Genomic DNA, 15496 nt, shown 5'->3' on the forward strand with positions numbered 1-15496 from the left:
GCTGTGGTGGTTCTGAGGAAGAAAAATGGGGCAGAAATTCCTCTTCCTACCCCCGGTGGGTGAACAGCTTCATTACATCCACGTGGAAAGAAAGCTGGCATCTGCCTGATAATGTATACTAGAACTAGCAGAGGATTCATATAAACAAGATATAATGTCGTAAGTTAAAATAAAAGGAGAAAACTATGGAATGGAAACAAAAACCACCAACCCACAACAAGGAAATGAAGTTTATACAAGTATGCAAAATACATGAACAATACTGGAATGATTAGCACAGTACCCTGCTTAACTGGGATTTATTTGTCTGAACAGCAGCCTTATGCTAAGGGCGGCTAAGCTGCAAATACATAATACACCTAGCAGGAGAAACAGAACAATTGTAAATCAAAGCCAATGATTACACTGCCCATTAGTGGCAATCAGAATCTCCATCTGGGCTGCAAGAAGAGCTCATACACCAAGAACAAGAGCTGGAGCATAGTACTGGTGAGAAAAAAAAGCCCCTTTCCACTTCTATACAGAGGGAAACTCAATGCACTGTGAACACATTATTAAACAGCAGCATTTACTCCGCAGTTGGACTCCTAGGAGACAGCTCTGTAATTTGCCGCTGTCAATAATATATTAACCACAAGGGGGTTGTAATGACATTTCACATTTGGTGCGGTATTTTTTTAAAACTGATTTGGGAGAAGGAATTGTATTCAAGGCAAATTCAGATAATGGCAATAGACAGCTCCTATACAACCTTCCACTGTATCTTTTACATTTTGGAAGCCATGACAACAGAGGTTACAACTTTTTGTGGTTCTAATGCAAGAAATGCATTCATTATGGTCCAGCTTCTGGAGTTCATCGCCATTCAGCAAATCACTTAAGCACATGCTTAAAGGTAAGCATGTGCAAATGCCTTGCTGAATTAGAACCCACAAAAGGATGTCTCTGTACCTTTATTCTCTGCATAATCACCAGGATAGAAATTCTTTCTCCTACAGTTCTGCCATCAGTAGTCTTGCTAATGTATGTCAGGATGAGTTTATAGAGAGGTAAGCCAACTGGCATATTCCCATATGAAAACTGATGGAAAACATCCCTAAACAGTGAATGAATGCCACCACATAACATGGCTCACTGTTCAGTTATACTGGATAGTGGTACAGGCCAGGTGCACTGGGACACACAGGATTGAAGACCAGTCTCCCTCCACCTGAGAGTTGCAGGTATCTCATCTCATTTCACTTCTTGAAATGTAATTTTGATATGCTAGTTTTGTTACCATCAGCCAAAGAGCCCCAACCTACTTGCTGGAACCTTCGCTAGCCAATCAATTTCTCCTCTTGCAGTGTCCATTCTATATATAAAGGCAAACACTTAAAGTGTTGTTCTACTCCAGGGGTGGCCAACCTGTGGCTCCGGAGCCGCAGGCGGCTCTTCAGAGGTTAATATGCGGCTCCTTGTCTAGGCACCGACTCTGGGGCTGGAGCTACAGATGCCAACTTCCCAATGGGCCGGGGGGTGCTCACTGCTCCACCCCTGGCCCTGCCACAGGCCCTGCCCCCATTCCCCAAGGTCCCTGCCCCTTCCCCCGACCCTGCCATGCCCTCACTCCTCCCACCCCACCCCACCCTCACCCCCACCCCCGAGCCTCCAGCGCACGCAAAACAGCTGATTGCAGGAGATATGGGGAGGAGGGGGAGGCACTGACTGGTGGGGCTGCCAACGGGCGGGAGGCACTGGGGGCTGGAGAAGGGGAACTGATGGGGGGGCTGCTGACGAATTACTGAGGCTCTTTGGCAATGTACATTGGTAAATTCTGGCTCCTTCTCAGGCTCAGGTTGGCCACCCCTGTTCTACTCTGTAAAAGTAACACCTTCTTATGCAACACATCCACTCTTGTATTCAGAGTCACTTCAGTAAGCAATGTGTTTAGCATTTAAGGGTTGTTCGTTTATTTTTTGGACGGAAGGGGGAAGAGGTTAACTATAAAAGACATTTTTTCATGTTTTAAAAAGACAATATAAAAGCAATATATTAACAGCTCTACCTCTGTTCTAGTGAAGTTTTTTGTCAGGTAATATGAATCACTGGATGTTGGCTTTTTTGGTGGTGCAGAAGGGTGCTCAGCTAACCTTGCCAACTTTATACAAGTCTTCATGTAAGAAATTTGAACTAGAGCTCAGATTCATCAGGAGTCCGAACTGCGGTTGTGTCCTCACTGCAAGTGACAAAGTTGTACTGCATAAAGTTTCTCTCTCTATTAACACATACACACACACACACTTTTGTTGTGTTTTCCTAGAAACTGGCACCACACTGATGAGAGTCATATACATTTCTTTGTAATCAGAGACTGATGAAAACTGTGTGTGTCCCTAAAGTATGCTGCAGGCTTCTACCAGTGAGGATAAGCTGCTGTTGCAATACAGAGTGTTGAGTGGTAGTACAAAATTCGGAGAGGATATATATGGAGAACTTGGGGTCCCTTTGAAGTTGAGGTCACAAGCCAGCTGATCGCCTTCCAACAACACATCACAAAAAGAAAAGGAGTACTTGTGGCACCTTAGAGACTAACCAATTTATTTGAGCATGAGCTTTCGTGAGCTACAGCTCACTTCATCGGATGCATACTGTGGAAACTGCAGAAGACATTATATACACAGAGACCGTGAAACAATACCTCCTCCCACCCCACTCTCCTGCTGCACCACAATTAAAGAGTAAAGAGATAATTTCCCAAGTGGATTGAAATTTCTCCTTTTTAATTTAAAAAAAAAGGATTAAACATTTCTGGAATTTTTTCTTGTAAACACCTTGCTAAACAGTTCCTGGCTTTGGATTTTATAAAGCTGGATCCTCTAGTACAGGTAGAAGCACTGACCTGGGAGAGAGGGCATTCTTTGGCTAATGTGCTCTGATTCATCTCTTTAAGCAGTTCCTTTAAGGCATTGCGGACTGTGGCATGGTTCCACTGCTCTGCTGGCAAGTCTTCCAACTTTGAACAACTGCGAAAAAAGAAAGCAGAAAAATCAGACGGAAACATCACCAGCAAGGAAACCTGCTCTCTTTGTGCAACCATAAATCTTTGTGAAGACATCCCCACTTTACAGTCCCGTGCTCAGACCTTTCTTTAAAGTACATCTTTTTTTTTCTCATCCCCATTCCCCCCAACGAGACATATGCTGCAACTAAGAGAATTACACCACATGCCAGAAATCCTAGCTAAGCCTACATAAGTGATGTAACATGTGTGCCTAGCCATTTCCTTTGGGGCCTGAAGGAGTGCAAAGTGCTCTGCTTAATGCAGGCCACACAAATGACTGGGAAAGGCAGCCTCTTAGGCACAGATAGATGCTCCTGCTGGAATAGAAAAAAAATTACACAACACGCTTAAGTAGTGAGAGACGCCCTCATTCTGGAGGGGCAAGGCTTTGGTCTAAAACAGAATTCTGTTCTATATTGGTATATATCCTGCCCTCACCACCGTAGTATCTGAGCACCTTCCACCTGTCACGTCTTGGTCACTCTCACTCTCATTCTCTTGGTAGGTGGGGAATTGCATGTGTTTTTGTAGCGTTCTGTTTCGGGAAGGTTACATTTCAGGTGCATTTGGGTGTTGTAAGGTTGTTTGGTTTTTTTTAAGTACCCACGCTCTGTGTTTGTATTAGAATAGGCAAGGTCAAAGAAATGTGCCTTGCAATCAGTGAGGAAGGCGGGGAAGTTTGTGACAACTGTTTGTTCCTGGGAGACTTTGTTTCAGTCTCAGACTGACCCATGAAACTGTTCTGTCTCCTGCACAGATGAGCTTTACCCTTATGCTAGAAAGTGCCTTTGTGTCTGAGGAGGGGAGTTGTTGACCAGAGTCTTCATCTCCGAACTTGAGGCTCTTTCAGACATGCTGGGCCCAGACCATTGACTGCCCTGGTGATAAGGACCAAGATCTTAAATTTGACTTAATGTTTGGGAGGCCAGTGCAGAGAGCAGAGGGTGGGTATGATGCTCTCACAGTAGCCTGTGTTGCTGAGGAGATGCACTGCAGCATTCTGTACTAGCTGGAGTTTCCCAAGGGCTGATGGCTTCCTGCCCAGGTATATCACATTACTGCAGTCCAGCCAAGAGGTGACAAAGGTGTGAGTAATTGAGGCCTGGTCTTTATCCACCAGGAGGGAAGAGAGGCAACTGGAGATGACAGAGTGTTATTCATAAAAGCTGCTATGTGAGAGGTTGGTGTTAGTAAAGAATCCAAGAGTGCTCCTAAACTACAGACTGAATTGACCAATTGTGGGCACATGACTTCAATCAAGGAGACTTAGTTGGAGACACTTTTCTCTGCCTATCAGCACACCTTCTGCCTTGCTCAGGTTCAGTTTCAGCCTGCTATTCTTCATCTATGAGCTGATCTCCTCCAAGCATTGGGGCATCCTGGTGGTCGTAGTGTGGGCATATGTGGTGAAGGACAGGTAGAGCTGTGTGTCATCCGCATATTGTTGGTCCCTGAATCCATGCTTGTGACATTATTCACAATGCTGTCTGACCATTTCACCTAGCTGCTGCATGTTGAAAAGGACTGGAGAGAGAACTGATCTTTGTGGGACTCCACAGATGAAGGCAGAGTGCAGTGGCAGAGGTGCAGCTTCCCATCACTACTCATTGTGTGTGTGTTCCTCCAAAAAACATTTTAACACATTACCCAGGACTCCTACCTCCTCTCTCAGGCAAGACAGCAGTATCTTATGGTCAACAGTGTCAAATTTTGCAGAGAGGTCAAGGAGGAGGAGAATGGATGTTTGCTCCATTGAGAGCATTGCCATCAGTGACACTAAAGCTATTTCTATACCATGTCCTGACCTGAATCCAGATTATGCCTGGTCTGGTATATTAGCTTCAATTAGAAGAGTTTATAGTCGGCCTGTGGCTAGCTTATCTGTGAGTTTGCTAGGTAACAAAAGATTTTACACTGAGCAATAGTTCACCAGAACTGAGCTATTAAGAGGGCAGATTTCTTCAGTGTCATTCTGGGGTGGATATTCATTTAGGGTGTTTAGTGCTTCTTAAGCGGAAAAAAATATTGCCATTGATTAAGTAAGTGAGGTGGAAAGTATGCAGTGCCATAAGTTTCAAAGTACTAGGCAGCTCCAGTGTAATGCATAGAGTCAACTCAACCATGCAGTACCGATTTCATACATGCACACAAAGTGGGGCAAGACCCTCTGTTGTTTTGCAGGAGGTTTTTGCAATGGGATTTACTTGATGGTGCTCGGATACGACAGCCATGAGACTCCTAATTATGATAAAGTCAGAATGAACCTTTTCATGTGGGCCAGTTATTTCATAATACTCCACTGTTTCTTACTCCTTCCTCTAAAGCATCCTGATCACTGGACTATGGCAGATGGGCCAACTGTTTGACCTAGTGAGGTACATCCTAGGTTAAACAGAATTTCTTAAGAACTGGGTGGGCGCTTTGCTGAGGCCATCTGGAGAATTCTCCACCCTTTTCAGTGAGCAGCCCAGTAGCCTCCATCTTCTTTAAATGGGCAGGATGTAGAAGAGAAAAAATATATAAAATAAAAAGAGTGTGTAGAATTGTCAGACAGCAGCTACCGCTTTGTCCATCTGATGTTCAAGAGTAGGAAATAGTTTAAATTACCAGATGGAGCAGTAGAGGCAGGCTCTCCCCACCATGCTAGGATTGGCCACTGGAGATAAAAAAAGACGGCAACAAGCTCTCTGGGCCATCCTGTCTGAGCCACAGTTAGCAGAAAGTCTAGACCCTCATAACCTGAGTCCTGGAAATAGATGAGGTGTTTATTTTTCACATACAATGTGCTAAGCATTTAATCAGGCCTGGAGGACCCATTAAATTAGGAGTTGGGGAAAGTTTCCCTTTAAAGGCTTCAGATCCCTCATGATTGATGGAGTCCCCCCACCCACCTACCTACCCACCTGCCCCATTCCTGCCCCCACTACACCACCGTGGCTTTACTGCTTCAGAAAATAAAATGTAAAAACAGTTGAAGGTTCACCGAGAAAGCTGCATCGTGAAGCACCTTTCCCTTCATTTTCCTTTTCATTTAATCAAAAGCCCAGAAATTAATGAAGACAGGATGTGCTAATCTCTGTAGTAATGCTGTGATCAACGGAGCAGCTCAGAGAATAGAGGAGGACAGATGTTCAGAAACACCCACCTTTGTAATTGGATTTTCAATGTCACAACATGATAGACATCTTGTAGCATGTCGGCTACTGTCGCATCTGGTGCATCGGTCACATAACTGAGGGGGAGAGGGTTCCACCTCCCAAGTTTGATTATTCCTGGAAGAAAAAATATAATACACATCTATAAGCTGTTTATGAAACATTTTGATTATTTGCTTGGTCAGGGTGCTCAGAACCTGCCCTGAGCTTTATTGCAATCCTGAACACAAAGCTATTTCTTTCTGACAATTGAGCCTAAGTGGAGGGGAAGGAATATATTTTGAATTGTAAACAGAGAGCTGTTTACATCTTCATGTTTCTTGAATTATTATAGAGAAGTAAAGGATGCAGCCCCCCACACAGCATCACCTTTCCTCATCCCACGAAAGCCTGCACTTTCTAAGTTAAGAGAAGCTTTAAATACCCTGTTCTCCTGATTTGAAAGCCTGCACAACCCTTAAGTAAATAGAAGATTTGGTTTTGAATTGAACAAGAAAATTCCTGTGTGTGGGCTCAGCACACAGTTACATCCTGACTGTGGTGCGATTCCCAGCACAAATAGCATTTGAAATCGATGAAGTCGTTAGAGTTCACTCCCAGATATGCGTTTCACCAGGCAGATGGTTGCTTTCTTTGGCAAAAAGTGACAGTGCTGTACTTGACCACATATTGAAAATAGCACAGCTGTCTTCCAGGTCCCTGTTTATACCTCTGCTCCTTCAGTAACAGCAGCAACACCCTTTCTAGATAGGCTTGTTGCAAGAGACAGTGAGTTCCCATGCGATAGTGCAAACTCTTTAGTGCAGAAACCTTCTCTTCTTTTAAATGTTTATATAATGCCTAGCACACCCTGGGCACTACCAGAAACAATTAATAATTATTAGAAAGGATGGACTTCCAGGGAAGCCCAGAAAACAGAGAGACTTTAGGAATATAACGAGGCACAGTGCTGCCTTGTGTGGGTACACAGCATAGTGGGCAGATGTCTGCTGTTCTGCTTCACTCCATCTCCTCAGCTCGGTTACTGGCTTCCTCTTTGTTTAATCTGCTTATCGTCTCTGGGCCCAGTCCTTCAAGATACCAAACACCCTTGTTCCCACTTAAATTGACAGTGCTCGAGACCTGGTCTTTGGCCCGTTCACACCCATTCAAGACTCCAGAAAAGATCAACAAGGCAGTCTGCGAACATTATCAAAAGCAACACAGAGATGACTGTTCACAATACTGTTACCTGGTGACACCACACTATTGCATATCTATCTGCAAGCTCTTATAATAATCCAACACCTTTGTTCTAAATGGGAAGCAACAACTCATGACAACTCGGCCTATCAAGAAAACTCACTGGAAATCTTCTGAGGTGATATCATGATGCTAAAATTAACGCAGTTCCCCACATGCACCATTTTACCAACGCTGATGATGACCAAATCTGAACTTTGAGTTGCATCTAGACTTATCAAAGCTCCTGTAAAGGTGGTTATGAGACGGCAAATCAAAGGCTTTGTGAAAATGGTAGCCCAATGGTCTCCCTTACTGCATGAGATACTTGGCACAGTGCTAATACTATGGGAATATTTTCTCTGTTTCTGCATAACACTGCTAGGACAATTTTGGTACAACTACTCTCCCCACTTGTAGCATTTCAGTACGTGCATATAGATTTCTTGGGAAACAGATCTGCAGTTGGTTCACAGCACATTTCATTACCATGTACAGACCCTGAGAGGGAAGCCAGAGTAGACCATTACCTTTGCTAGTTCAAAGTCTCAATCTGATACTCTGGTATAGACTCAGTAGCTTCATTTCAAGAGTAGGTTATGAAGCTTTTGGTAAGGGTAGAATCTCGTCCACGACAAACCAAGTTAATAATTGTTGCTTGACATCCAATGCTTGAAAGTGGGGCATACACAGAACAAAAACGTTTAAATGATGCACTGTTTCAGTATTAAGATTTAACAATCTGGTGCTGAATATGCTGCAGTATAAATAGTGCCTGGACTCGGATCCAGTAAAGTAACACACAGCACTCATTCACAGTATCATATGTCTCCAGAGCTGGCTCCTCAAGCCATATTCCACTTGCCAAGGAAAGCTGTTTTTCTGAAGGGGATAGTTTACTTCATGTTATCTCTGGAGACAATGAGAAGTACACATAGTACAGCATACATTAGTCATGAAATGAGCATCAAGGGTCCACTGAGTGAAACACATGCTAGTGAAACAGTTTAGCTGCCAACTTCCCTTGCCCCTTCTAATACCATGTAATAATTTAACACAAAGTCACCTGAAAAATCCAGAAATCTATATCAGCTTCGCAGAACACTGGCCTTCCTATTTTTGATCACTTCAAGTTTCCATATAACTGAAAAAATAAGCATCATATGTGCCCTATAAGTCACATCTACATTGGTCACATTTTACAAGAGGCTGTATTCTTCATTCAGTTACAGGAACCTCCGTGAGAGAATACCATCTCCAAGTGTTTGGTGCTGGCAGCGCTGGAGAGACAAAAAGGCAGTAGAGGTCACTGGAGTTTGCAAGGAGTTGTCCCAGCCTGGGAAAGTTCAAAGCAAAACCACAGGCCAAAGCATCATGGGAAATACTCTATAAATCACTTTACAGGAAATGTCTGCTACTACTGGTAGTTAGATAGATTTTCTATCCTTCTCTACAGTCGGAAAGGAAACTCTTTTGGCTGGAATTAGACAAACACAGGTGTTACCCTAATGCCTGGGCATGTTAACACCTACTGTGAGTCCTTTACACCTTGTTACAGCACTGCTGATGCACGCTATTATTGCAGCCGGTGTGATTTGATGGGTGACATTTTTTAAAATATATCTTGAGTTAGTCCCTAGGCTAGCCAGAAGCCATGATTTCCATCCAGCACTTCAGCGGGCTCCACAGGGGGTTCCGTTCACGGCACTGTAGCTGCATTTAAGGCATCTGTTGTGTTGCAGGTGGGATGTGGGTGCCGGCTTGTTTAAGCACGCCAGTTCTCTTTCTCTCAAATAACTTTCCATCAGGATTTGAGCAGCACATACAGTCATAGTTTGGCTAGAGGCTCCCTTCTCATTTGTTCCCACTCTCAAGGGGATTTTAATGCGGCATTCATCATGATAGGTGAACGCCAGGATAGCTAGGCATAATCTTCCTAGATACATACCTTAATGGCCTAATTTCCAATTTTTAAGGTTGTGGTCTTTAATTATGCAACTTCACTTGTATTGTATAGAGTTTTTATCTTGTATTGAGCCCGAAGGGTAATCAACCCCCTGCAGCTGGCCTGGGTCAGCTGACTCCGACTCATGGGCTCAGGCTCCAAGGCTGTAAAATTGCAGTGGAGATGTTTAGGCTCAGACGGGAGACCAAACTCTGGGATCCCACAAGAGAGGAGGGTCCCTGAGCCCGGACTCCAGCCTAAGCCTGAATGTCTACACTGCAATTTTACAGTCCTGCAGTGTGAAGCCTGTCAGTTGACAAGGACTAGCCGGGAGTATATTCAATTGCAGTGGAGGCATACCCTGTGAGACTTAGAGAGAGTGGGAGAATCAGTGAGGCACTTTATAAATGATTACTGAACAAATACTCTATTTTAAACCTGAACAACATTCCTCCTTCCTTAATACTGTTTGAGGAAGAGATGCAGCAGAACTCTCAAGAAATCTGTTGGCAGATCCTTTTATGACTTCACAACCTTTTCCCATTAACTAATTCAATCACTCATTCACAAACCAATGACCCCTTTGGGGCTCTTTTTGTGGAGTGTTGGCAAACAGTGCACAAATGCTAATTGCCAGGAGTTTATTCACTAAGTTACTAGGTCAAGCTGAGGAGATTTTGAGGCCTTGCCAACAGGGAGGAACCACCTGTGTCCTGGAACAACCTTCAAAAACTGACCTTTAAATGGTTTGGTGTGAAACCGCCCGTTAGAGGAGGCCAAAAAAAAAAAAAATCTTTTAAATGGTTTTGTCTGAAGAACATTTTTCAACAACTGTTTTAAAGAAGTTATTCTCCCTCCACTCTGTTTGGCTGAAGGCAGGTCTATACTATGGCAGTGATCGATGCTCTGAGATCAATCCACCAGCAGTTGATTTAGCTGGTCTAGTAAAGACCCACCAAATCGACTGCAGATTGCTCTCCAGTCGACCCCTGTACTCTACCCCTGACAAGAAGAGTAAGGTAAGTCGACGGGAGACTTTCTCCCGTCAACCCCCCGAGGTGTAGAACCCGCGGTAACTCGACCTAAGGTACGTCGACTCCAGCTACGTTATTCACGAAGCTGGAGTTGAGTAGCGTATGTCGACTTACCATGGTAGTGAAGACATAGCCTCAGATGTGTTAGCCGGAGCATTTTCAAGATTAGCTCCTGAAAACCGTTGCCCTCTGTAGACAGGCCCTCTCATAAGCTTGATTTTCAAAAATGTTGCCATCTCTTCCTTGAACAAGATTCATTACTGATCAGCGTCGCAGACTGAAGAACAGAGGAATGATAAGGATATTGATTCATAGATGCATAGATATTTAGGTCAGAAGGGACCATTATGATCATCTAGTCTGACCTCCTGCACAACGCAGGCCACAGAATTTCACCCACCACTCCTACAAAAAAACCTCACACCTATATCTGTGCTATTGAAGTCCTCAAATCGTAGTTTAAAGACTTCAAGGAGCAGAGAATCCTCCAGCAAGTGACCTGTGCCCCATGCTACAGAGGAAGGCGAAAAACCTCCAGGGCCTCTTCCAATCTGCCCTAGAGGAAAATTCCTTCCCGACCCCAAATATGGCGATCAGCTAAACCCTGAGCATATGGGAAGATTCATCAGCCAGATACTACAGAAAATTCTTTCCTAAGTAACTCAGATCTCACCCCATCTAATAGCCCATCATAGGCCACTGGACCCATTTATGAATATTTAATTACCAAAACCATGTTATCCCATCATACCATCTCCTCCATAAACTTATCGAGTTTAATCTTAAAGCCAGATAGATCTTTTGCCCGCACTGCTTCCCTTGGAAGGCTATTCCAAAACTTCACTCCTCTGATGGTTAAAAACCTTCGTCTAATTTCTAGTCTAAATTTCCTAGTGGCCAGTTTATATCCATTTGTTCTTGTGTCCACATTGGTACTGATCTTAAATAATTCCTCTCCCTGCAGCCCCATTTTAAATTTGAATATCTCCTTTCACTCAGAAAGATCCCAAAGTACTTTAAATTCCATATAACAAGCACCACTGAAAATGCAGCCACTTGCAGAGGAGGGAGTGCCAACCAAAAGACCCTCTGTGGAGGGAGTGGCAATCTTGGCTTGACACTTGGTGCTCGACAAGCATGCAAAAAGCATTACAGTTTTTAAGGTCGCATCCAAAAGATTCATACTTGCCTTGGATTTCAATGTATTTAACCCACAAGAAAATGAAGGACTGACTCAATGCTATTAGGATTTGAACTTGTGAATGTATCTAAACATTTCAAAACTGCATCTTAAATCACTAAGCCACCTTACTAGGTATTGCTTTTCTAGACCATTTACACAATTAGGGCTAGACCCTGGAACCCTCACTTACATGAATAGTCCTTTGAAGTTAATAGAGCTACTCATGGATTACTTAGATAAGAGTTGCAGGATCAAACCTTTAAAACTGGACCACTTCCAAAATATCATTCACAACCAAACAGAACATATAGGCACCATACAACAGAACATCTCTTGTGCTATTGTTAATAGCTTCCTTCACATCTACCACATTTATTCCCAATTTTTTACATTTTATAGACTATGGACATACCTGAACAATATTTTTAAAGCATATTTGTAGTAAGTTTGCAAGTGATTAATGTAAACGATTTAAAGCGCTTTACATGCCAGAACAGAGATTAAAGTCATATGGGTCAAATTAAGAAGATCATATACATTCCCCCCCACACACAAATTTTGCAGGTACAGAATGAAAATTCAACAATATTTAAAATAAAAAGTGAAGAGAGGAAAAGAATTCAGCATTCCTTGGTTAAAATAAAATAAAATACTGGCTCAGAAAGAAGAACCCTGTTTAATGAACACTGTGAAGGAGGGTATTTATCAACACTAACCGTGAAGGTTAGCTGATGCACAACACCAAACTTTTTCATTGTCTTCAGCATAAACAAATGCATCCCACAGAGACACACAAGGAGTGGAGGGTGTTAACAATCACTCCCCTCGTGGACTGAGACACTGGACCATCACCAGCTCCTTGCTTATACATTGAATATATCTCACACAGACCTTTGCTTCCGAGGATGCATGGTTCAGGGAACAATAGCATCACTTGCTGTAGTGATAGAAGTCTAATCAAACAAATAGTTTCTCTTTTAAACGAGGTCCTTTTTAACCGTTTTTCTTACCAGCACAATGTAAACTCAAGGGAAAGTAGACATTAGCATTAATATCCAAATTCTTTTAAAATAAATAAATATTATATATATCTATTATAACTTCCAGTTAAAGGCCATGAAACGCTGTCAATAAAACCCTGGGTCCTAGAATGATTGAGCCACAGAGTTGTTCGCAGTGGTGATGTAGCCATGTTGGTCCCAGGACGTTAGAGAGACAAAATGGATGAGGTAATATATTTTATTGGACCAACCTCTGTTGGTGAGAGACAAGCTTTTGAGCTAAACAAAGCTCTCCTTTCTCCAACCTGAGGAAAAGCTCTGTGTAGCTTGAAAGCTTGTCTGTCTCACCAAGAAAAGTTGGTCCAATAAAAGATATTATCTCACCCACCTTGTCCTCAACCTATTTATCACTGTGGACCGCATATGCAGCTTTCTGTGTGTTATGTGGGCCGCATCCACACTATATACTACCCCTATGGCCCTGGGGCTGTCACATGGGTCGCAGCTGTGCGCTGACTGGGCTGCAAGTGGTCTGTGGGTTGCCGGTTAAGAACCACTGCTCTAAGCCGTAGAGTCTCTGTTCACAGCATTACTTCTATTGCTGAAGAGACTGGTAGATTCTTGTGACACTGATTGCATCTGTTTACCATCTTCAGAGCAGTCTTGTCCCTATGCTATAGCAGGTAATTTACTGTTGTTCAGACGTGCTTTCTTAAAGAAATTTAAAACTTCCTGTCCTATATAACAAGTACATAGAATTATTTATCCATAAATTAGTTCACAGGAAATCACTATCCTGCAGTATATAATAACTCAGCCTGTATTTCTAACCTGTGGCCTGGTTGTAGTACATCATCAGTGCATAGCAGCATAAAGGCTGCTGTAGTTACTGTTGTTAAACCATTGCAGGGAACGACTTTTCAAGCAGAAAGGAGAAAGTGAGCAATGGGGCACATTTTTTTAAACTGATTGTATTAATTTTTGTATTATATTATATTACTGAGCTGCTTCTTCAAGTTTTTATACCAATTGAACAGATTTTGTACTGCGTTTGGAGTCTGTTACATGGGGGGGCCTACATTTTTCTATTGAATTTGAATCAGTGACATATTGGGGTGAGAACAGATGGAAAAAATAATCAGTATAATTCTCCTTTGCACTTCCAAAACACCTTTCAGCTGAGGATCCCAAAGCACTTTATAAAACATTAATTAATTAAGCCTCATAAGGCTTAATTGTCCCTATGAGGCAAGCAGCATTATCCCTTTGACATACTGGTGATTTAGTGATTGAAAGTACACAATAAACATAATCCTATGTTTATACCAATACAAAAGCACCCCCCCCTCACTTCAGACCATAATAAATAATTCAGTGAGAGAACAGGAATAAACTCTGTGATTATGTTGTGATGTACACATCCACAAATCAACAGGAACACCCACACCTCTTGAATGATTAACACTCCATCTCAGTTGACTAGACATGTACAACTTTAGGTTGCGAACAAAAAGGTGACCTTCATTTGAAAGGCCCGTGTTTGACACTAGCTTTACCTGCAGCTATGGGGGCGAGAGTGTGCTTTTTAAAACTACGCACACAATAATATATAAGTGGAAGTGGAATTCTACAGTGAAAATAGCATGCATCATGCAGACAGTCAGTTTAGATGATCATGCTGGTCCTTTCCAGCCTTAAGAATCTACACTAATGTGGCTATTTTACATAGATGCAATTATATAAAATTATATATATTTGTAGAGAAGTGTCAGTAGAAGATCGCTAGTGTTATACGGTTCAATTATTGAACTTTAGACTGCTTTCAGGGATGAAAATAGCTTTTCTATATGGTCCTCTGCTAGGACTTTTAATTTTTTGAGTGCTAGTTTTGTTCATTCCCCTCCTCCTGAATACACTGTATTGAAGTATTTGACTTGAATAACATACACTGAACAGTCTGATGCCTTGTAATTCTATATACGGACTTTATATGTTGTTGCATAGAGGTTTTGTCTCGTGTAATAGATGCTGCTTCACATTTGGGAAACGTTATGTTAGAACCCTGACTTTTATTAGATTAATTTAATATAGTCACTAAGTAACTAGACTAAATTAATAAAGACTTCACTGAAAGAAAGAGAACAGAATTATTCTGCAAATTCAATAAAACTTCCTAAAACTGGTTATTTTAGAAGCCTTTATTTAATTTTCAAAACTCCCATTCTTTTTGAAAAACTGCCAAAATATTGGTCAGGATATGGAAAAAAACCATGTCTGATGTTCAGTTATTTATTTCATGAGATTGTTATTTAAACTGTTATACAAGGGAACATAACAAATGGTGATGGGGATTGGATTGCTGAAATATCTGTTCAGATTTTTTTGTATGTCAGTTTCTCCTGTTCATAAGAGTACTTGCTGGTACGATATTTTCCTTTTAGCATTTCTGAGATAAGTTTGTCCTTAGCTTGGACCAAGGTGAAGGACTGCAAGAATGAGAAAGAAATGCCTTTCTCTCCCTCTCATTTCTTTTGTGTGACACAGAGAAAACTTTTCCTCTAAAGCACCTTGTCAAAGGCATGAAACTAAGATCTTTTGAACAATCAAAAAGCATGATGGACAATCTACTGTCATCATATTATACTGATATTAGTAGATGCCTTTGATAACTCACATTAGCTCAGTGCCTCAACTTCCTTCCAAAGGGAAGGAGCTACACTCAATGACAACCTAAAAAAATAGGCTTGCCTCTCATACCTTGCCATGGAACTAGACTTGTTTCCACCAATATTTTTCAGTTCCTCAGTGTCAGGCCCAGATTGCTGCACTAGTGTAATACCTATTACGTACAACGTGCTGCATCTTCCTCAGTTTCACAGCTGTCTTTTGGGCACTCTCTGTTTTCTACATTTAC

General features: G+C 42.1%; 1 protein-coding gene across 2 annotated transcripts in view; it reads right to left on the reverse strand.

Moving 5' to 3' along the window:
• The window catches only part of SATB2 (SATB homeobox 2), a 161222-nt gene that overhangs the window by 86361 nt on the left and 59365 nt on the right, over window positions 1-15496 (reverse strand). For both annotated transcript variants that reach the window (XM_084643667.1, XM_084643666.1), the window contains exons 4-5: window positions 6189-6315; window positions 2882-3005 (exon numbers count right to left, since the gene is read on the reverse strand). In XM_084643667.1, the coding sequence (XP_084499793.1) occupies window positions 2882-3005; window positions 6189-6315 (251 nt within the window). The remainder of the gene's footprint in view (window positions 1-2881; window positions 3006-6188; window positions 6316-15496) is intronic.

This window comes from Lepidochelys olivacea, assembly GCF_965140295.1.
Source record: "Lepidochelys olivacea isolate rLepOli2 genome assembly, chromosome: 11".
NCBI lineage: Eukaryota > Metazoa > Chordata > Testudines > Cheloniidae > Lepidochelys > Lepidochelys olivacea.